This window comes from Saimiri boliviensis, chromosome 7 (assembly GCF_048565385.1).
Source record: "Saimiri boliviensis isolate mSaiBol1 chromosome 7, mSaiBol1.pri, whole genome shotgun sequence".
Classification (NCBI taxonomy): Eukaryota; Metazoa; Chordata; class Mammalia; order Primates; family Cebidae; genus Saimiri; species Saimiri boliviensis.
The window spans coordinates 119,049,947-119,073,185 of NC_133455.1; the positions used below are offsets into that span (position 1 = coordinate 119,049,947).

The window sequence follows — 23,239 nt, forward strand, 5'->3', positions numbered from 1 at the left end:
TTACCAGAATTACCTAGGAAGTTTATATGTCTATTTCTGTGAAACGATTTAAATAGCTGTGTTTAAAATTAATATTTTCTATGGAAAATCGGGGCTCTGTGAAGCTACTGTTTTAAGAATTTGTTGTATCTTGCTACCTCAAGGTGTGAAATATACCAGGGATTTAAGTGGAATCAGGAAAAGGTTAGAAAAAAAATTAAGGTGGGTAAAGAATCATAGTTATGGTTGAAGCACCCATGGGACAAGGGAGAGTACACAGCATATATATGAATATTGTCTATGGTGTTTGGGTGGGCCTGGTGGGTATGTTCCCTTGATAAAAGGTGTCAGGATACAGCCTACCCTGTACTCAGAACCGCAGTTGTAGAGGTGTTGCACAGGGATGAATTGTTCAAATTGGTGCATTCATCAGGACCCTATGCTACCTGTTACAAGGCAATATCGTACTACTTTTTCTTGCCTTAACAACCTCAAAGTCAGTTATGTTCTTTAATTCTTATCAGGGCAGTATCGTTTCTTATTTTAAAGCTTCACCAGACGCAGAAAACTGCTAGTTTTCTCTGTCATCAATGATTGGAAATTATCACCTTTACCTTTTAATTTTCTATCACCTTTACCTTTTAATTTTCCATCCTTCTTTAGGAATCACAGCCCTCAAGCTCCAGATCTTCAGTCATGTATAGTTTTGCAACTTCTCCTTAAGCCTTAAATAGTTTGATACCAGAGGAAATGACAACACACGTCAGTTACCGTAGGGTGCCGTGGCTCTCCAATGCTTTGTTGACTGTACTAGAATTTGATATTTCTTAAAAATACAGGTTACCAGGTCTTTCTTCCTACATTTTGGTTTAGTAAATCTGGGATGAAAATCTTATGTTTAAAAACTCTCAGGCAATTCCAATATGCAGACCGACTTGAGAATTTTTAGTAGAGTTTGTATAGTACATCCTATGAATTATAATACCTGGTTCTGGTCATTACCACTTAATGGCCTTTTATAATCATTTAGATTGATCTAAAAGAGAATTTCCAAATTCAACTCATGCAGTTATTTTATGGAAAAAATTATCTATATATATAATCACACTCAGTTTTGGTATGTATTACATTGTTTTCGGGTCTACTGATAGAAACTTGGAATCTACTCCCTTCTCCAGTGTCTAGCTGGGAAAGGAAAATCAAGCAAGGGTCGGTGTTTGACACAGAATGGGTAATTATATTTTCAAAATCCAGTATTAATGTCATTTGAATTATTTGCTCAATTTGGTAATCTTAAACACAATGCAGAAATGTGTGATTCATCAGCATGCTTTGGAAGTGACATACCATTATTAGTGAGATTTGTTCAGCGTAGAAAATGTCCTTGTGTTTTCGAAGATTCCTAGAACTGCCTCTCCTTGTTTGTGACCCAAGCTGTGACCTCAGACAACTGATCATATTTGATTTTATACTGATAGGAATTCCTGCAGGATAAGCATTTGTTCCATGGGGATGTGGCAGCCAGGAATATCTTGATCCAAAGTGATCTCACTGCTAAGCTCTGTGGATTGGGCCTGGCTTATGAAGTTTATACCCGAGGGGCCATCTCTTCTCAAACCATACCTCTCAAGTGGCTTGCCCCAGAACGGCTTCTCCTAAGACCTGCTGGCATCAAAGCAGATGTGTAAGGTTTATTCCTGGACTCTGAGTTTACTTTCTTTGTGACTTGGGTGTTCTCCCTGAAAATGATTTGATCTGTTGCCAATTATGTCTCCAAATAAAATCTCTACCTAGAAATTAAACATACTCTCTCAAGCAGAAATGTTATGTGACAGAGTTCATGTTTGTCATCTGTCTGCAATCCTTTTTGGTACCTTTTCAACTATTTCTTTTCTTTTCTTTCTTTTTCTTTTCTTCTCTTTTCTTTTCTTAAGACAGGATCTCACTATGTTGCCCAGGCTGAAGTGCAGTGGCATGATCACAACTCACTGCAGCCTCTACCTCCTGGGCTCAAGCTATCCTCCTACCTCTGCCTCCCTAGAAGCTAGGACTACAGGCATGCACCACCACACTTGGCTAATTTTTTTTTTTTTTTTTGGTAGAGACAGGGTCTCACTCTGCTGCAGAGTGGTCTACAACTTCTGGGCACAAGCTAGGACTACAGGCATTCACCACCACACTTGGCTAATTTTTTTTTTTTTTTTGGTAGAGACAGGGTCTCACTCTGCTGCCCAGGGTGGTCTACAACTTCTGGGCACAAGCTATCCTTTCACTTTGGCCTCCCAAAGTTCTGGGATTCCAGGCATGAGCCACCATGCCCAGCCTCAAATATTTCTTCTGCATTAGATTACCAGTCGAATTCGAAAAAAAAGTGAAACGATTATTCACATTAATATCTAAGGAATTAATCTAGTAAAGTCTCTTTTATCTGAAGGAGGTAGGTCCACTTAACCAAAAGGCCAGTTAAGCCATAAATTGTTAAAATAGAAAGAAATATACATACCTTCAATAACTTATTTTAACAAAAAACTTATAAATGTACATTCATCTATATGGTTTTTTTGAAGGAGGGGCAAGGCTTCTTTTTATGAGGATGAGTCTCCCAAATGAAGTTATATGTTGTTTATTTAGTGTAAATAGTATCTGTAATGATTTCTTTTTGAGTTCCAGTTCAGGATGATTTTAAGTAGAGTGAGAAACTTGAAAATCATTGTGAAATTGTTTGACTGCAGAGTTTTAATGCTACTTTTCCCAATTTTCTACATTTGTCTCCCTCACACAATTTGGTAACACTTGATTTTTAGCAGTTTATTTTTATAAAAATTTTCAAAACGTTCAACTTAATTGGAAGGAAGATAACACTTTTTTGCATTTAATCAGTATATAAAATATTTAATTGATTACATAACTACACATAATTACAATTACATGTAAAATTGGCAATAACAGGATCATAAAGAATCACGCTGGACTTTGGGTAGCCATGTAACTCAATTGCTTGGAGAAGTACATAGATGTAATGTAGAATATCCTACTTGCCATTAATGTCATGAACAGCAGAGGAAATTTAGAATATCAGTTAATATGATGAGTCGGTTATGAGATTTCCATTGCTGCCTCACTGACATCTGCTTTTCAATAGACATCTGGGGGTAATAAACTTAACTGTAAAATATTAATCATTTAATAATGATATTGTAGAATAGTGAACTGTGTATCTCTGAAGTCATACTGCTTAGGCAAATACCTATTCCAACTATGTATAAAGCTTGCTGTTAATATTTTTCCTAGGTTTGGGCAATTAAATCTACTAAGAAAATGTTGACTGACGAAACTTGCTTGGCTTTGCTCTAAGAATAAAGGCTAGAATTTCAGCAGAGAGGGATGGGAAGGAAGAAAAAGATGCAGAGGGAGCTTTCTTTAGGTAAATGTGCTTGTGTGATTACAGGCACTCACGTTGGCAAGTAATAATAAACATCTATTAATTTAAAATACAGGAAAATAGAGATGTAGCGTCAATCCTAAAAGAGATTTGAATCTACAGAAATTGAGTAGAGATGCTTTTGAATGGCAGTTATTTTGTTTTTTAAGCACTCATCCTTGATTCTCCTTCATTGCCTTTTTTATGGGGCTCTTACTAAAGGTTTCTGACTCTTAAATAATCTCTCTTTAGAAAAAGTGGAAATAGAAATTAAGTAGATGGCTTTGTTTCTTTTACAGATGGTCTTTTGGGATCCTGCTCTATGAGATGGTGACTCTAGGTAAGGATGAGCCCCCAAATAGTTTGTACCTGTATGCAAATATGCAAGCTTGTCTATTTAGGGGGTGGATGATGATGTATGCTTTCAGAAAGGGTTTCAGTACAGCTCTGAAGCTATTGAAATGGACTGATATGTCGTCTAAGCCTGATTCCTGGGCTAGTCATATAAAGTGATTATTTTCTGCTTGCCTCACTCTCTTCTTCCTTGTCCTTCTTTGTCCTTTCTTTTGCTCTCTTTCTCTTTCTTTATTTACTCCAAAATATTACCAAATCCAAGGGAAGTTTTCAAATCGCAAGGATAATTCCCAGAGTGGTCTTGTATAAACATAAAAATGTTTACTCCAGACTTAGTAATTCATTTGATTGAGAAACTGCACACTTTCCCATGTATGGGGAGTGGAGGACGGATCTTATGTCTTACTTTGTTTGATCTTGTGTCTTATTTGATTCCTTTTTTTTTTCACAGATGAAGTCTCGCTCTGTAGCCCAGGCTGGATGGAGTGCAGTGGCGTGATCTCAGTTCACTGCAACCTCCACCTCCTGGGTTCAAGTGATTCTCCTGCCTCAGCCTCCCAAGTAGCTGGGACTATAAGCACCTGTCACCACATCCAGCTAACTTTTGTATTTTTAGTAGAGGCATAGTTTCATGATATTGGCCAAGCTGGTCTTGAACTCTTAACCTTGCGATCCACCCACCTCGGCCTTCCAAAGTGCTGGGATTACAGGTGTGAGCCACTGCGCCCAGACTTATTTGATTACTTTCTTAGATAGTCAAAATTTTCCTAATTGACCTGGGGTTTTTTTTCTCCAAAACACCTTTCCTCCCAATTCACTAAATTATGTCCATATTTGATCACCAGGGAGCAACTGAATTGTGTCTAATATTTTTCCTATGGCTATATCTTTTGCAAGCAACCAACCCAAGTGGATGAAGAATAGTGTCAGTTACAGTTCACATTTTAGAGGACCCTAAAGTTCTCATCATTTTCTTAATGACAGGGGCACCACCGTATCCTGAAGTCCCTCCTACCAGCATCCTACAGCATCTCCAAAGAAGGAAAATCATGAAGAGACCCAGTAGCTGCACACATACCATGTAAGTGGTTTTTAAAGGCCTGCTCTTCTTTTTTTTTTTTTTTTTTTTTTTTTTTTTGGAGACGGAGTTTCGCTCTTGTTACCCAGGCTGGAGTGCAATGGCGCGATCTCGGCTCACCGCAACCTCCGCCTCCTGGGTTCAGGCAATTCTCCTGCCTCAGCCTCCTGAGTAGCTGGGATTACAGGCACGCGCCACCATGCCCAGCTAATTTTTTGTATTTTTTGTAGAGACGGGGTTTCACCATGTTGACCAGGATGGTCTCGATCTCTTGACCTCATGATCCACCTGCCTCGGCCTCCCAAAGTGCTGGAATTACAGGCTTGAGCCACCGCGCCCAGCCCAAGACCTGCTCTTCTTTCATTCCAAATATTGTTTGGCCCTCTATCAATTGTGCCCTTTTCAAAGTGCTCAGATGATCCTCACCTGTCTGTATGCACCAGTGTATAGCTTTTAACCAAATCCATGCAGTAAAATGCTTCTGTCTCATATATTATATAACATACATATATATTATATATCTACATATCCATACACAAACACACGCATACACACTCACACATATACCCCCACCACACACTGAGAACTATATTATTAGGAACCTAATTTTATTATAGTTTAGTTCCATGGGAAGCTTCTAAAATAGGTAGCAAGTAAACTAAACCCATTGCAAGTACAGTTAGTTGTGTTTAGTCTAAATGTCAGTTTTCTGCCAGCCACAGTTCAGACAGCTGTCAGAAAATCCATTGCACCAGAGTTATTCATTCAGAGTGTGCCGGCTCTTATTTAGTATTTAACTTTTAAATGACTGTCTCCCTGTTTTTCCAGCTTTCAGTGTGATAAATGCCCACCAGAAGAAGGGGAGATAAGAAGAAATTAGAAAGGCAGAAGGAGGATCCAATGTTGTCAGCAGATAGAGACAGTGAACCAACCTAGAGGCAGGAAATGGAAAAATTAAAAATTACGCAGACAGTTATTACCGATGAAGTTGAAAAAAGAACTGCTGTAGAATGTAAGAAAAGGTTAAATTGTCTATAAAAAGGCAGTAGAGAATATATTAATATTTCGATTAGAATTGTTGCTATTTCGTAAGCTTTTCATCATTGAATAGGTAAATTTACAGTGCTTGGTTTTCCTTATGATAAACAATTGCTGTGTTGAGCAGATTAAGTTTAAATATCTTATATATACTTATATATAAGTTTAAATATCTTATATATACTTATATATATGTATACACACACACACTGAGGATAGTAATGAAGCTAGGTACAATAGAAAGGAATTGATGACAAACATTTCTATGTGTAAAAGGCTGTTCTTGATACTGGAAAAGACATCTAACTGACAAAATACCTGACCTCTGGGACTTGTAATCCAGCTTTGTCATCTGCAGTTCTAGCAGCAGATTCAAGGCACAAGCATAAAAGGATTAGATGAGGAGATATCTGAAACCTGAAAATCAACCTGAAGAATGCAGCAGTATTAATGATTAAAAGCTCTGTCTCCTATCAGAGTAAAAATGGCACGTGTTCTGTTCCACCCAGCCCTGTTACTTTATTGCGCATTGCTTACAATGTACAGCAAACGACGTCTAGTGATAAAACCGTCCTGTCATACTCTAGTTTGGAAAATATTAAGTCATTCCTATCATAAAAGAGCACTTGTTGAGAAAGTGATATTAAGAGACTTGATATAAAAAGGTTGAGAAAGCAGGGTCGGGCCTGGCTAGTACTTGGATGGGAGACCGCCTGGGAATACCGGGTGCTATAGGCTTTTTTAAAAAAAAAAAAAAAAGATTGAGAAGCAGTAGCACGCTTTGGGAAGAATACAAGTAACAGGGCAATCAGAAGAAAATTAAAGAATTGCAGAGTTTTTTGTTAAGGTTTGTGAGGAGAGGAGACAGGTTCCCCATACATTTGCCCTGTCAAGGAAGTCAATTTCTTCTGTTTCCCTCTCAGGTATAATATTATGAAGTCCTGCTGGCGCTGGCATGAGGCTGGCCGCCCCTCACCTGGAGAGCTACGCTTGCGCCTAGAAGCTGCCATTAGAACTGCAGATGACAAGGCTGTGTTACAAGTACCAGAGTTGGTGGTACCTGAACTGTATGCAGCTGTGGCCGGCATCCGAGTGGAGAGCCTCTTCTACAATTACAGCATCCTTTGAAGAGTCCCAGACAAGAAACATTCATGCATGATTATATGTTCTTGGACTCAATTCCTCTAAGAACAGAGAATGGTGTTTCCAGGGGACACAAAGGGAGAAATGGAACATGGATTCTTGATCTTCCTTTGCACATTTCTCTGGAAATCTGAAATGACGGTGGATGAGACTCTACGCACCATACACCCTGAGCTGAGACACATTGTCAGTCTGACTTCTACTGTCCCAGTCCTAGAAACACTGGGTAGAAGTGGTGGGCGTGCGCAAAGGAGGTTTTAGAACTCTGCAGTATTTGTTGGGGCATGACGTAAATAAGCTCATCCCTCCCATCCTAGGCCAGTTTTCTCTGGAACCACATTTTTATCTAGATGATTACAAGGTCCAGAACATTTGGAGTGAAATGAAGGAATAGAAATCCAATAAAAGAGTTGAAGGGAAAGGAAATTTAAGGTTCTGCTTGCTCAGGATTACAGATGTGGACCAACACCTCCTTCAGAGAAAAGGTGGTAGGGCACCTGATCCCTCTTCAGTCCTGATTCCTACCTATAGGATTGGAAGAGAACTATAACGGAAAACCTCTGAGTCTCCCCTTAAGTATAGATAAAACAAAGATGGTCCCCTTTTATCTGAGACACGTAAACTCTGTTTGTTAGTACTTTTTAATTAGAAGGTGGGGTCATTTCACGATTGAGAACATTCAACATGTGTTGTTCATTGAACTAGCTTCCTAGCTCCGATTAGACTAAGGCCATTAAGCCTAGAGAGTCAATGTTAGAATCGTGATAAAAATGCTGTGTGTGCATGTGTGTGTGCACAGTCAATAGGGAGAATAGAAACTAAGCAAGAAGACTTAGCAGCCGCGTCTTTAACAAGGGCTAGAAAAGAATGTCGTCCTATAGGGAAGGATAGTAGCTTCTAATTTTCAATCATCCATTGATATACTGTGAAACCTATTTTATTAAATTCATATTTATTGAATGGAAGTATGTTTTTCTGGTTTACAACTGCTAAAAATCTCTGTCGTGGGGAGGAGAAAATAAATGGAAGTTAATGTCAGTAGAAAAACGAAAAGGATTCTTTATGTGCAAATGGGGATAATACCTATCTCACAAGGTTGTTCTGAATATTGAGTATGTGTTGAGTATGCATTTGTATAGTATCTGGCACATATGTGCTCAATAAATGTGTTTCTCCTTTTCTTTTGCCCTTCCCAACCTGGGATCTTTCATGTCTTTTTTCATTTAAAATCTTCTGTGGCCAAGAAGACAACCTCAGTCTGGAACACTGCAAGGCAGGACGTGCCTGAAGTATGGCACAAGTATTAATATGATACACGTGCAATGATGAAGTCATCATTTTTGCATGCTTTTGGATGATGATAGTGAACTCATACTATTTCAAATAGTATGGAAACATCGTCATGAGGGAAGTTCTGTTGAACATGGTGGTCTGTGATTTTAAAGCACATCTTGGGCACCCTGGAAAGAACATCTAAGGCTGCCATAAGAAAGATGACTGGCAGCCAACAATGTTGTAGAAGTTGGAATCCTGATGGAATCATGATAAGTCAGTTAAGGGAAGCATGATTCTTACCTCTGAGAGAATACCACAATGACTAGTCAGGGATTTAAATGGGTAGTAAGTTGCAGGAGAGAGAAGGGTGGAAAAGTGGGTTCACACAAAATGACAAAGGCCTATGGAATCCCATTGTTGCCTCTCATTTAAGTCAAAATTACAAAGTATTTCCTTATTTATCTGACCACTTAAAAATATTGAGTGTTAAGGCTTGCTGTGCCAGACACTTGGCTAGGTGATAAAAGAAATAGGGAGCTTTTGATACACTCTAGAAGGTGAGACATGTCATACATTTTTTTGTGTGAGTATCTGTTAATTGCAAAATGTTAAGTGCTGTGAAGAAAAAGCACATGATAGTAGAAGGGAGTTTAAAAGGCATATGTCCCTGAAAAGAAATGGACTAAACTGAGACCTTAGGGATGGGTAAGTAACCCAGGCCGAATCAGAAGCGCCTCCCAGGAGGAGAACACGTGTGTGTGAAAATCCTGAGGCAAGGAACTGCGAGGAAACCTATGGGTTGCAGCACAGTGAGTGAAGGGAAAGTGGCACACAGTGAAACGGGACGTTGCTTTTTTGTACTCTCGTATTTGTTTCAGTAGGAGGGAAAGAAGCAGACAATAGACATTTAAATTTTTTATCCCCAATTTTATTTGTTTTTCTGGCCTGGAAAGCTGGATACAGTAATTTTTACTCTAAGAAAACTGGGTCTTTCTCTCACTTGGTCAGATTTCTTCCAGAGGAGGATGATATTTCTGGTATCTTTGACCTTTCAGCCAAACGGTGTTTCCAAACTAATGAATGAAAAGAGAAACAAAATATTTATCATTTAATCAGGTTGACTCTAGATAGATTTTGTTGTATCGTTTTGATTGCCTGCTCTCCAGTCTTGTTTTTCCAATCTATGGTTTATTGTTAAAAAAAAATTCCAGTACTTAGAAACAAAGTGAACACCCACCTAGATACAGTGTCTAAGGGAAACTTGGCAATATCATTTTAAATAGACTAGTCTGAACCAGTAGTTCTCAAATTATGCTCATGGAGAACAGTATGATTTTCATGACAGATTTAGGTATTCTGTTTTTAAAATTAAATAACAGCGGTGGCTTTTTTTTTTTTTTTTTTACCATTTTAGAACAAAAAAAGTAAGTCAGTGGATAGAGTTTTCTTAATCTTAACTTTGTTGCAATATTTTTTAAAAAAATTTTGCTTTGACATGCTCACTGAAATAAATAAACAAGCAGCAAATACAGTGGAAGACCGACTATTACCCTTAAGTTAGCACTGTGTTTACTTGTTTTGTGCAAAAGACTTCAAGATTATGCTATGTGTTTGAAGCATATAATATTGTCATATGCTGGAAAAAATTTTAGATTGAATAATGGAATTAAATATATCATGTCATGATAATCTAGAAATAGCTCCAAGTGCTCACATATGAACATCTGTGATGAAGAATGGTGTGGAAAGTTTGGTGTTTCTGCATGATAGTGATTCTCTTATTTAAAAAGTAATACCTCTGAGTGATAAAAAGACAGATAAGGTTAAATCCACAGGGAAGTCTATTATGGAAAAGAGAAAAGCAAGGTGGGTGGATGAATTAAAAATTAAAATAGACTACCTCATTCTGAATATTTTTAAAAATTTGAACCACATTATGCACTTATTCTTGACTTACTACTCTGATCCATTATTAATAAATGAATGAGATAGTCCCATCTTTTGTTGTGTAAATACAAAATCAAAATGCATCAAACATTACTAATAAATCTAAAACATGAGACTATTATATCTAGTGCTTATCACAATAAAGGTGGAAAATGTTTCTGAAAATTGGAAGTCAGAATGATTTGATCATTTTAAACAGAGAGGCAAAAAGGCAAAAACAGGTAAGAGAACAGAGAGGACCTAAAGGATCAAAGGAAGAAAGAATTTTAGATGTAGGGAAAATCAGCAGAACATTTAAAAAATTAAATTAACAATTATAAGAAAGAACCATCACTGATTTGATTAATCATCATGAAGCTGAAAGAAATAAAGTTAGAAACTCTAGTGGCAGAATCATTATTTTATCAATGAATATTGTGTATTTGAATAAATCATTAAGTCTTAATTTCAGTAGGAATTGGAAAGAAAACATTTATTTCTTACCAACTTCACTTTGTGCTTTGAAATTTTCCACTGTGTCAGCAAAGGTGGAAATAGTATTTTGGCTTCACTTAAGCAATTCAAACATTTATTTTCTTAAGTAAACTGTGTTGATATCAGTAAGTATGTCCCTATTTGGAGCCTATAACAACTGATTTGAAAAATGTTCACAATTTTTTTTTTTTTTTTGCTATTTCTAGCCCAACTTAAAGTGTATGAAAAGAATTATTATATAACTGTGCTGACCAACACAGTAGCTTCTAGCCACATGTGGTTATTCAAATGTTAATATAAATTAGTCGAAATTAAGAATTCAGTTTGAAGTCACACTAGTCACATTTCAAGTGCTCAGCAGCCAAAAAAATATTTCCACATCACTGTTGTGTACATCCAAGAATACCGCAAAACACAAATGCTTTATCACTTATTTTGGCCTAAAATATGAAGAGTTAAGTAAATATGGTTTCATATTTTATCTTACTAACAGGCAGTATTATAGATAGTCTTGAACCCATAAGTCTTTTCTGGAAATCAAGACAGTAACTGGCCCACTTAACAAAGATCTTAAAACTTTGTGCATTCCATAACTTCTACCGACATAGTTACACATTCTGGTATACATAGTTGTATTTAGGTAAACATGAAGACGTTTTGGCACATGTGCCAAAAATGTGAAGGTGATACATTAGGGAATCTAAGATATTGAATGAGGCTTTCCATATAATTCAACAAAATGGATTACAGCTGGTATTTCCAGAAATACTATGGAATACAGTGCTCAAATTTCTGTGAATTATTCTTGTGGTAAGTGTGGTGACCACCTTATCTCAGTTTTCCTGGGTGTTTCCAGGTTTGGAAAGTCCCATGTCCCAGTAAACTCCACAGTCCTGGTCAAACTGGAATAGCTTGTCACTCTAGTGAGAAAACATAGTGCTTCCTGTTTCTTATGTATTTTCCAAAATAGTGACCTATTGTAGGGATTGATTCACTTTTCTATATTAATAGTTATATAACTGCTAATATGGACTCAAGGTAACTTGGCCCAATCTGCCTTTTAATTCATTCTACTTGAACCTTATGCTCTAGCTATACCAAATTTCTTGGCTTTCCCAAAACATGCATTTTCACACCACTGTCTTTGCTCAGGTCATTCTCTGCTGGGAATGCTTTTTCATACCACTAAACATACACAGAACTTACTTCTCAAGGTCCAATTCAAATACCTCTGTTTACAAGCCGCCTTTTTTTTTTCAAATTTCCCTACTCTGCAATAGAATGCATTCGCTTCCTCTGCTGTATTACCGGCATGTTTTACATATATTTATTTTATTTTATTTTATTTTATTTTATTTTATTTCAAGACGAAGTTTCACTCTTGTCACCCACGCTGGAGTACAATTGCATGATCTCGGCTCACTGCAACCTCTGATTCCTGGGTTGAAGCGATTATCCTGCCTCAGCCTCCTGCGTAGCTAGGATTACCAGCACGTGCCACTACACCAGCTAATTTTTGTGTTTTTAGTAGAGACAGGTTTCTGGTCTTGAACTTCTGACCTAGGGTGATCAGCCCGCCTTGGCCTCCCAAAGTGCTGGGATTATAGGCATGAGCCAACGTGCCTGGCTACATATATTCTTAATTATCTTAAATATATTAAGAGCAATTAGCAATTGCTCCCTTGTGCTGATATTTGCCTTACATATTTGCTTTCTTTTCTAGACTACCAGTGCAAATGGCTTATTTCTAGTTTCAAACTTTTTGTCACACAGGAAATGTTTGTTAAAAGCTGTTTTATAAAATTTAAAGCTTATTTTACATATTATTCTCATTTGATCTCTCAAGAATTCTGTGAATTTGACAAAGTAGATTGCTCTATATGCCTGAGACTGATGAACAAACAGGTTTAGAGATCGTGACCTGCCCAAGGTTAGGTAGCTGTTAAGTGTTGGGATTGAATCCCAGGTCTTCTCACTACCACTTTTTACTAAATTCCGTTGAAGGTTGTCAACCGACAGACAGGATCACTCTGTGTGTTGGTAGCAAAAGGGTGATCAATCATATTTGAAAAGCAGACTTTAGTCTTTTCCTTTCCTTCAAACCTACCCTACAACGGAGCATTCTTTCATCCCTCCCATTTAATTCTACCCGGTGAGAAACGTGGGCTAAATATCCTTATTATATCTTAAATCAAATTGCCCAAACTCCACAGGCTACTAAAAGTTAACCCTTACTGAATGAATGAAGAACCTTAGAAGTTCTGCTGTTAAAAGCACGGTGACTGTCAGGATTTTTCAGTGTGTGTGTGTTTTAAGACTTCAGCTCTTCCGTATAATGGATTCCTTCGACTTTGTCTCTATTATTATAGGCTTATAGCTGTTATAACTGTCAGGGTTTTTCAGTGTGTGCGTGTGTGTGTCTGTGTGTGTAAGACTTCAGCTCTTTCGTGTGATAGATTTCTTTGACTTTGTCTCTATTATTATCGGCTTATAGTTCCCAGGTAACTACCAATCATTATCCAAAGGGGAAAGCACCCTGTTACAAACCAAGGAAAACGGTTTATTCTCCCAGTCTGCTATTTCGAGTCTAAGCTTTATCTTCATTTAGCTCACAGTTAGAGGCACATGAAGCCACACCCACCTCACAGATGCCAGATTGGGAGACCAGAAAAGTAAAAGCGACTTGCAAACCTTAGCTCCAAATCCGTAAAAAAGCCTATCATATGCTCAGGTTTCTAGTCTTTGCTAATATACTGTAATCTTTATTTTCAAAATAATGTGCTTCCAATCCCCGTAAAGCGTAAGTCACGTCGCTGCGACCCTGCCTTCGGCGCCTCCGGCCTCTCGAGCGAGACCCTGCCTTCTTGCTTTCCTGCAGGGCTGCACGGATTGAAGAAAAGCGGCGCCTGTCGTGACGCACATAGTCCGCGCGTGACGTCACTGCAAGGCGCCGGGCGACACGTTGTCTCGGTTTTCGGCGGGCTTACCGGGGACGAAAATGTCTATGGCCAGCGATTTCTACCTGCGCTACTACGTAGGGCACAAGGGCAAGTTTGGGCACGAGTTTCTGGAGTTCGAATTTCGGCCAGACGGTGAGAAGAGGCCCACGGCACGCGGTGCTAGAAAAGGGGAGCGAGACCTGGAGTCCGTGGAGGAGGCGAGGGGAGGCCGGGTGGTGTGGGGTGAGCCGAGCTGCGGTCGGCTTGAGAGTGTGCGGGGGGCGGAGGCCACTGCTTTCCTCGAAGCAAATAGGAGCTTAAGAATATAGGGGGCCCAAGTTGGTTTTATAAAGGAAAGAGAAAAGCTAATCCTGTCACAAACTGAAAAATCGAAACTATAGTAATCATAATTTTGTAACAGTGCACCAGAAGGGACTTTAAAGGCTCTGGAGATTGTCGCCCTAATTAAAATTGCTAGCATCTTTTTGAAAACACCCCCACCATTGGTGGGCCAATGGATGAATAAAATCTTGCCACCAGTACGTTTTGTTCATTCAGGCTGTGTGTGTTCTTTGAAGGGGAGGAGCCCGATGTGTTAAGAAATGAGAATAATATGTTTTAGGTGCTTAAGTATAATTGTTCACCACAACATGTATATAGAGTTTCAAAAAAGAGGGGAGAGGCAAAGTTCCACAGGAGGGAGTCAGGAAAATCTTCCTAGATGACGATACTCTTGAGATGAGTCTGGAAATGAGAGACTTGGCCTTTGAAAAAAAAAACCAAAAACCAGACTTCCAGAGCAGAATGACCAGGTGAAACTGCTACCCATGTAGTGTGCAACAATTTGTGTTTTCTGACAGCACTATCCTTAGAGAATGTGATATTGATCTTGCCTACTTGCAACAAGAAAGTTCATTTAGAAACATATTTTTTGTTTTTTTTTTTTTTTGAATGCACATTTTGTGCTGGGCAACAAGCAAATACAAAATTTGAAGGTACAATAGTAAGACTTAAATTTAACTCAAAGAGATTAAATTTTTGGTGGGAGACGCAGACGTTTAACTATAAAGCAATATGCATACTAAGTCCTATAAGCATGCTTTGGACAATGTTCTGTGAGAGCAAGAATAAAAAATTACAGGAGGAGTGTATATTAGGAAAGGAGAAGAGTATCAGGCACTTCAAACGGAACGCACGTCAACTACAGTCCTGCAGTTACTATTTTTTTTTGAGACAGGGTCTCACTCTGTCATTCTGATCTGAGTGCAGTGGCACAATCTCAGCTCACTACAACCTCTGCCTCTCCAGCCCAAATGATCCTCCCACTTCAGCCCCCCGAATTGCTGGTAATAAGGCCCTCGACATCTCTCCCGGCTCTTTTTTTTTTTTTTTTTTTTTGGTAGAGACAGGTTTTACCATGTTGCCCAGGCTGGCCTCAAACTCCTGAGGTCAAGTGATTCAGCAGCCCAAAGTCTTAGGATTACACACATGAGCCACTGTACCCAGCCAGCCCTGCAATTATTTAGAAACCTTAATCGCTGTATTCAACCTTACTCTCCCCATAAATTCAGCTAAATTTACCTGAATTGATCTTTCTTTATGTAATATTATTTTCAGTTCTTCTGGCTGTGAACAACATCATCCTCATCCATATCCCTTTTAGTAGGTCACATAAATTAAGTACCTGAATATTATCGGGGAAATTTTATGCTAGAACAATGGTTCTAATCAGTGTATCTGCCACTGCACTATTCCCCATACTTCCATTGGTAATAGTGAGTCCCGAAGACTGGCATCTTTTTCTTTTTCTTTTTTTTTTTTTTTTTGACAGTGGAATCTTGCTCTGTCGCCCAGGCTGGAGTGCAATGGCATGATCTTGGCTCACTGCAACCTTGGCCTCCTGTGTTCAAGGGATTCTCCTGCCTCAGCCTCCCAAGTAGCTGGGATTGCAGGCATGCGCCACCACATCCAGCTGATTTTTCACCATGTTGGCCAGGCTAGTCTTGAACTGCTGACATCAGGTGATTCAACAACCTCAGCCTCCCAAAATGCTGGGATTACAGGCATGAGCCACTGTGCCCAGCCATCAAAGATTGGCATTTCTATCATTTTAGAGTATCTGTAGTACATTATAGCTGTGTCAGGGCAACTGACTGGCCATAAGGGGAAGTATGCATCAGAGAATACAAAAATCATGATGGATTAAAATTAAACATAAACCAGCTAACAAACTCACCAACTTTGACCCAAAAGCATCGTTTGTATGCTTCTTAGTCAAAATTCTAAAATGTCTGCATTATAATTGTATGCATACACTTGAAGGAAAAAATTAAAACATTTTAGTGTAGTGGAGAAAGCATGAGTATTGAAAGAAAGTAGATTTAGATCTGAATCTTGTGTGACCCTGGTTACGTTACTTAACTTTGTTTTCTGTCCTATGAATAGGTGAGAGAATAAAACTTGTTTTTTAGGATTGTTTTAAAGATTAAATGCTCTGAGTAAGGCACTTAGCACCAATAACGGACACATAACAAACTTGAAAGAATGTTAGTGCCTTTTGCAGATTCTCTTTCTAGTGCTTAAGAAAACAGGCCTTAAAAATGACCCAATATGTAGTATAGGCATGGGCCATTTAAATATTTGGGCAGCTTCAACTTCAGCAAACTTAACCAGCAAATATTTATTGTCTACATGTCTAGCATTGATCTTACACAAGGAGGGAGGAAATATTAATAAAAGTAGTATAAAATGGTTTTTGCCTTCATAATTGTATACAATGTCATTAATTTTTTTTAGCAGTTTTTGCTATTATAAATTGATTTTTTTCTCCACTTCCCACAGGAAAGCTTAGATATGCCAACAACAGCAATTACAAAAATGATGTCATGATCAGAAAAGAGGTAAGTTATATTCAAATGTCTTTTTTTTTTTGTTTAGCCCATTTTCTTCAAGTGTGTGTTGAATTTACAAAAATACATCTAAGGCTCTATTGTAAAGAAGTCAATTTATAGATAGAAAGGCGTTTCTGTTTAGAATAGATACAATTGTTGCATCCATAGTAATGAGAAAGTTCAGAGAACTAACTGTGATGTGAACTATACTTGCATTTATTTATTTATTTATATTTTTTGAGACAGAGTCTCGCTCTGTCGCCTAAGCTGGAGTGCAGTGGTGCAGTCTCAGCTCACTGCAGCCTCTGCTTCTTAGGCTCATGTGATTCTCCTGCCTCAGTATACTTGCATTCATTACTGTTCACCTTATAGATCTTGTGACATCACAAGTTAACCACTCGGAGGCATTTGGATCTCAGTGTTACAAAGGCAGAATACAGTGTTTTCAAAGGCAGTTAATGATAAGAAAAGGGAAAAAATGTATGTTAAAGGAAAGGGCAAGAGATGAAGAAAATTAATATAACAAGGATAAAAGATTCTATTCTATACCGTTGGAATCAATTAAATTTTTCAGTATTTCTCTATTTGAATATTCAGTGTTTGTAACTCTTATTTCCTTCTGAGTTGAGGGGTGACACAAGTGGACATTATCAAATTTTATTATGATTAATTTTTAGGCTTATGTGCACAAGAGTGTAATGGAAGAACTGAAGAGAATTATTGATGACAGTGAAATTACAAAAGAAGATGATGCTTTGTGGCCTCCCCCTGACAGGGTTGGCCGACAGGTTTGTATTTAGTGATTCTTTAAGTGCATAAATATTAAAAAATGATAATACTGTTATGCTTTCCCTTGTTTATTTTAAAGGAGTCTAAGTTGATTCTTTGGCTTTCCATTCAGTAGGCATGTGGCAAATTCTCTTTATCTCTCTTAGTTCCGTTTTCTGTCCTACCTCCGAGTAGTAAAGGAGTCGGTGCATAGTTCTAAATTTAGACATCTTCTCTGTAGTCACCCCAGACAGTGTTAGGATGTTTCCACAGTGCAGTGTTATAAAATTTCGGTTGTGTGTTGATCACTTTTATTAAGAATATGATTATGTAAAATTTACTTTTGCCAAATCATAACTTTCAAAATTCTTATTTGCATCCCTATACCCCAGAGAGAGACTTGATTGGTGGTTTCTTTGTTACAACTGACTATTGCATTTGCCTCTCATATTCCTTCAGAATAATTGATGTTTCTCAAAATGCTTCTGAAGAACTCTGAAGGCCTAATTTCATTCTGTAGAAAGAAAGTTTGGTTTCTGAATTGGGTCTTTTCAACTCTTGGAGAAATGAGATACAACCCCTGGAAGGAAGAAGCATTTAATTTCACTTTTGTGTATTCCTGAGGATTGTACTTTCTATCACCTTCTTTGACTAGAAGAAAATGTGGAGAAATATAACAGATGCTGACATTCTGTAGGAGTACTTAACTCTTCTGTTTAAAGAAACATTATTTAGGAAAGCAAAGGTAATAGTTAACAGTATTTATTCTAAGCATTGTACGTATCACTTTTAAAAAGTAAATTTAGGCCTCAGTTTGTTTTATGCGTATATACATGTGTACTGAAAAGCAGACCACAGCAGCTAACCTTTTATTATCATTTAGACTCAGGGAGAGCCTAGTATTTTATCTACTCGCTTAAGGATGTGTTCCTGGGTTTTGGTTAGCGAGGAGGAGTCGGCATGCTTCAGAAATTGCCTTTTGTATCAAGTCAAAGGTTTTATGGCTGTTAGAGCATCTTAGTTAATTTTCCATTTGGCGTGTGTCATTAAACTGCATAATTAGGCCTTCTGGTTAAATAAATAGCTAGGACTGTATTCAATAGTGTCTGTTAACTTGAAAATTCATTACAGATAGAGCCTTTTCGTTATTGGTTTTAGGCCTACAGATAATATAGAGAAAAATCTATACAGTAATTACAGCACATTAGGAACATCTATAGTATGTTGTATTTGTTTTACTAGTTCTTCATTTTAGTTATTTTACGGAGTATTAGTTTTGAATCTTACAATCTTGAGATCAAATATAAGTACTATCACTTTTTAGTGGTTATTAAATGCAGTTGTTTTCCTCTGCTTTATGAGTTTTGGATTGCACATTTGTAAAATAGATTTTATTTTCAAGATTATAGAGAGTGTAAAGTCCCTAGTACTAGGACCTGACATACAGTAGGTGCTAAAGTGATGTTGGTTATTACTGTTACGTATTTTATTTGTAGGATCTTCCAGAAAGGAAACGTGTGTATTTATCATATTAAAAATGAGCTTATATTCCTATCATTTTTTACAACATGTGCTTCAAAGTGATGTCTTTAGTTTTTACTGACATTGTAAGAAACGTTTCTTTGTCATTTTGTTTCATAATGTCTTCGTTAGGTCTCTGAAAAGCAATTCTTTGTTGGTCCTAAACTTGGGGGTAGTGCTCATGAGTAGTTAAGTTTTTTTTAAAAGATATGTTTGTATCTAATAAACCAAGTTTTTGTTTTTTTTTTTTTTTTTCTCGTCTCCCTCCATTGACTGCTAGAAAACTTACAACTAGAATTGGGATCCATTTGTAGCAGGAATACAGATATTTCTGGGATAGATTTTTGCATTAACTACATTTTTTCTGTTTTTTTTTTTTTTAGGAGCTTGAAATTGTCATTGGAGATGAGCACATATCTTTTACCACATCAAAAATAGGTTCTCTTATTGATGTAAATCAGTCAAAGTAAGTATGTTAAAGCATTTTGGCTAAGTTGTCATTATTAGAAAGACTCATTTTAGAACTATAGTCAGTTTGTTAACCACGATAATTTCAGAGGCATTACAGTGAATTGATAAACCTATCAGTTTGTTATGTAGATGTAATTCTGATTTTTATATCATTAACAACTTCTTATCTTGTCTCTCAGTAGAAGTTAGCAGAGTATTTCATTGATTGTCCAAAAAATTGTAATCTAACAACCATATATAATAATGCCCAAATTGTATTAGCCATTTTGTATAAAAATGTGGATATAGTTTCAGAAAATCCAAAGAAAAGAAATCCTTATTGGATTATATCAGACCTATTAGAGCCATATCATCTCACTTTCCTCCTTGGGCTTAATACTTGGGAAAAAAAAAAATGGAAAAAATTCAGTATAGCCTAAATATCCTTTAGCTACCAATGTCTTCCCAAGATCTGTCTGCCCTCCATCCCGGGTTTTGTAGCATATCCCATTTTCTTGGTCTTCTTTCTGCCCATTCCCCTCAGTGTGTCCCCATAGTACTCTTACTTTTTTCTGTCACCCTAAATTGTGATAACCTATTTGTCTGCTTTACTGGTTTGAATGTAAGCGCCATGAGAACCTTGCTGTATCCTCAAAGTTAGTATAGTGCCCTGCACATTATAGATGCTTTTGATAGATATTTATTAGAGGAAAGGAGAAAGGAATGAATGCATAATAACTGTTGGACACTAAAGTCTGTGTTCACGAGGACCGACCAGATGCTTTTAAACTATCAAATTTATTTTCCTACATTTGGTGCGGATGTGGCGTTGATACCCTACTGGGATTATAAACTGTAGTGGTTTTTGGAAAGCAGTTTGGTAATATGCATCAAAAACTGTAAACATTTTTCATTCACCTTTGGCCTAGTAATTAATTTCTCAGCATCTCTTCTATGGAACTGTTCCTAAATATTGGAAAAGCTTTATTATGCATGAAGATGCTCATTGAAGTATTATTTATAATAGAAAAATAATCTCAGTGTCTAATAAGAGGAGAATTATTAAATTAATCAAAATTATTAGTGAGTTCTTTTGAGTGCCATGGGGAAAGTAATTAAAAAAGGGCACAGGGAATGGTTGTAGTTATTAACGAATAGAGAAATGTCAAAATGTTTGTAGTTATTCTATGAAAATAATGGCATTACAGTATTTTTTTCTGCTTTATTAGACATTTTTATGATGTGGTTATTACATTCATAAGAAGATTAAACTCTTTAAATACTAAAATGAATACTGATGAAGAAATTTTTTTTCTTATAGAAAAGATATTCATTGTATGTTCATTTTAGTTGTTAGCAAAATCCTTCCTTTCTCCTAAATTTTGTTAACTTAATTGTTGTAAGATTTTGATTTTGTTTTGTTTTAGGAATTTAAAGAATTGTTTTATCCTAGGAACAAAAAGTAACTTTTACCTTTTTAAATTTTAGGGATCCTGAAGGCCTTCGAGTATTTTACTATTTGGTACAAGACTTGAAATGTTTAGTTTTCAGTCTCATTGGATTACACTTCAAGATTAAACCAATTTAAATTCCATGTTTTCAAGCTGTTTGTATATTTAATTAAGGGATGGAGGGTTTATTTGTCATTTACAATATTGGGGTTTTTATGAATGTGAAGCAAAAGAAAATTTGTATGTAAACTGAAAATAAGAAAGTACATTAACAGGCTTAATGGTTATCCTAACTTGAGTCCACATGGTTTGGACAGTCCCCACACACATTAAATTTTGTAAATAAAAGCCACCTTTTGTTAAAAATTTGCTTTAATAAAACATGCCAAATCCTGGTTGCAGACTATTTTTTTGTTTGTTTGTTTTTTTCCAGGAGGCCATTCTCCAATTCACTTTAAAGATAATAACAAATTGTTCTGGTAGGTATATCCGGTGATAGAAGATACTTTAGGTGGAAATATGTAGCCAGATTCTCATCCATTAAAAGCAATTGTAGATATTTCCTCCATTCATGATTGAATTTAATTTTGGGGGCTTATGGAAGGTCTGGGTCATTTGCAGTTATCACAAACCCCTCAGGGATTATTCACATTTAAATATTTTCAGTTATAAGCAGTGATGTCCTAAAGTGTTACAAGAGTAAATTCTACCCCATATTAGGCGTGTCTTTGATTATGCCCTTGTTCCTGAATTCACAATATGTTTACTGTGTGGTGGTTGGGGGAGAACTAAATGAGTTTTCAGCTTTATATATTGTTAAATATTTAGACAAACACACAGGTATGTGGGAATGTACATAAATATTTTTAACTCCTATTGAACACAGGTCTCTCTTAAGTTTCCCTGTTCTTTTCAGCCTCTTTCTGATAGTAACCGTGTCCCTCGTTTCCTTTTATTCTTCCATCTGAACCCCCACTCTTTAAGCGTTACGCTGTTTTGGTAATTACGATCCACTTGCCCCAGGAAGGAGTTAGCACTGACTTTTGGGCGGAATAATTAGTTTCTGAAATCTTGCCAGGATTCCTGAGCTAGGCTCTAGAGTTGGGCTGTCCAGTAACTTTTTTGCAATAATGGAAATATTCTAAGTGCAATCCAATAGGATAGCCACTGGCCAAATAAGGTTACTGATTACTTGAGGTATGCGCCTCATATAACTGAATCTGTGGTGCTCTTTAAAGAAATTTTTTCTGATGTGGAAAGGATAAAACATAAAACTTGAGATTTATAAAGTGAATATATGCCAACCTAGATTGTATATTTAACATCCTTTTTACTGTAATATGTCTATTATAGATCATCTTGGTTTTTCACTTAACTAGTGTAATTGGTGCCAGTAAACTACATTTTTTGTCGTGATACTTAGTTTTGATTAAATTTAGATAGCCACATTTGTCTAGGGGCAACCCTTTGGACAGTATAGGTCTAGAGCATGGTTTGGTGACCTTTTTGCCATGGAGCACTAGATGGTCCTTTTCACTGCTCAAAACGAAGACCCACTGTCTTCACATTTGCCATGGAAAGCAACTGATTTCTACTTCATTGTGCAAGTACGGCGTCATCTTCAGGTCTTGTTTGTAAAATATTTCTGTTCCAGTTGTAGACCTTGATAATTGTGCAATACAAAATCGTATAATATTCTTGCATTTGGTGTCAGCCTCAAGAAGAAAGAAGAGCAATTGCCTTTTGAACTTCCAGTGGGCCCATAGTTTTTGGTTGTTCCTCAAAATAACCTTCATTTTGTGGCTCCTGTTGAATAAGATGATTCATTCAAAACTGAACAAGTTTGAGGTGAAATAGTGCTTACATTAAAAAATCTTTAAGTCTTTGTCCCCATTCTCTGACTTATTATGTATTGATTATTTTTTTGCTCTATCCCCACTATCTACTAGGATTTCTCATATTTAAACCAAGATGGGAGACTAGGCCATTAGGAAAATATTATTCACCACAACTTTCTTATACTTTGATCTGTCTTTTATTTGATTGTAAGCTGCTGATGGACAGTGATCATTAGAAACTGAATTTTGTATAGTATTAGTTTTATATGAAACTAGATTTTTATTGCACTCAGGTTATGTTCCTTTTACCTCCTTTCTTAATAAAGAGACCTCTTGAAATAAACTTTTTTCCAAGCACTGTTTCTACACCTCATCCCACCTTTTCCCCTCTCATGAGATAGTGCAGAACCCCAGCACAGTCTTTTCCATGTAGTCTTTTTTATTTTTTTGAGACAGAGTCTCGCTCTGTCGCCCAGGCTGGAGTGCAGTGGTACGATCTCAGCTCACTGCAACCTCCACCTCCCGGGTTCAAGAGATTCACCTGCCTCAGCATCCTGAGTAGCTGGGATTGCAGGTGTATGCCACAACACGTGGCTAATTTTTGTATTTTTAGTAGAGATGGGGGTCTTGTCATGCTGGTCAGGTTGGTCTCAAACTCCTGATCTTGTCTGC

General features: G+C 37.1%; 2 protein-coding genes across 8 annotated transcripts in view; both read left to right on the top strand.

The window, feature by feature from the left end:
* The window catches only part of STYK1 (serine/threonine/tyrosine kinase 1), a 46,591-nt gene extending 38,398 nt beyond the window's left edge, over positions 1-8,193 (top strand). For all 7 annotated transcript variants that reach the window (XM_074403293.1, XM_074403290.1, XM_074403291.1 and 4 more), the window contains 4 exons: positions 1,458-1,663; positions 3,700-3,740; positions 4,739-4,835; positions 6,794-8,193. In XM_074403293.1, coding sequence (XP_074259394.1) covers positions 1,458-1,663; positions 3,700-3,740; positions 4,739-4,835; positions 6,794-6,998 — 549 coding nt within the window. In that variant the 3' untranslated portion in view covers positions 6,999-8,193. The remainder of the gene's footprint in view (positions 1-1,457; positions 1,664-3,699; positions 3,741-4,738; positions 4,836-6,793) is intronic.
* A 5,457-nt stretch (positions 8,194-13,650) lies between these two features.
* On the top strand, positions 13,651-23,172 carry MAGOHB (mago homolog B, exon junction complex subunit). Its single transcript, XM_003934505.4, has 5 exons — positions 13,651-13,801; positions 16,490-16,548; positions 17,217-17,327; positions 19,212-19,294; positions 20,767-23,172. Exons 1-5 carry the CDS (start codon positions 13,708-13,710, stop codon positions 20,864-20,866), a joined length of 447 nt encoding a protein of 148 aa, XP_003934554.1. The 5' UTR covers positions 13,651-13,707; the 3' UTR covers positions 20,867-23,172.
* The last annotated feature ends 67 nt before the right edge of the window (positions 23,173-23,239 follow it).

Coding starts and splice junctions, on each gene's coding strand:
- MAGOHB (XM_003934505.4), top strand. CDS start 13,708: ATGTCTATGGCCAGCGATTTCTACCTGCGCTACTACGTAGGGCACAAG. Junction 16,549..17,216: donor ATGTCATGATCAGAAAAGAG/GTAAGTTATATT, acceptor ATTAATTTTTAG/GCTTATGTGCACAAGAGTGT. Junction 19,295..20,766: donor ATTGATGTAAATCAGTCAAA/GTAAGTATGTTA, acceptor TTTAAATTTTAG/GGATCCTGAAGGCCTTCGAG.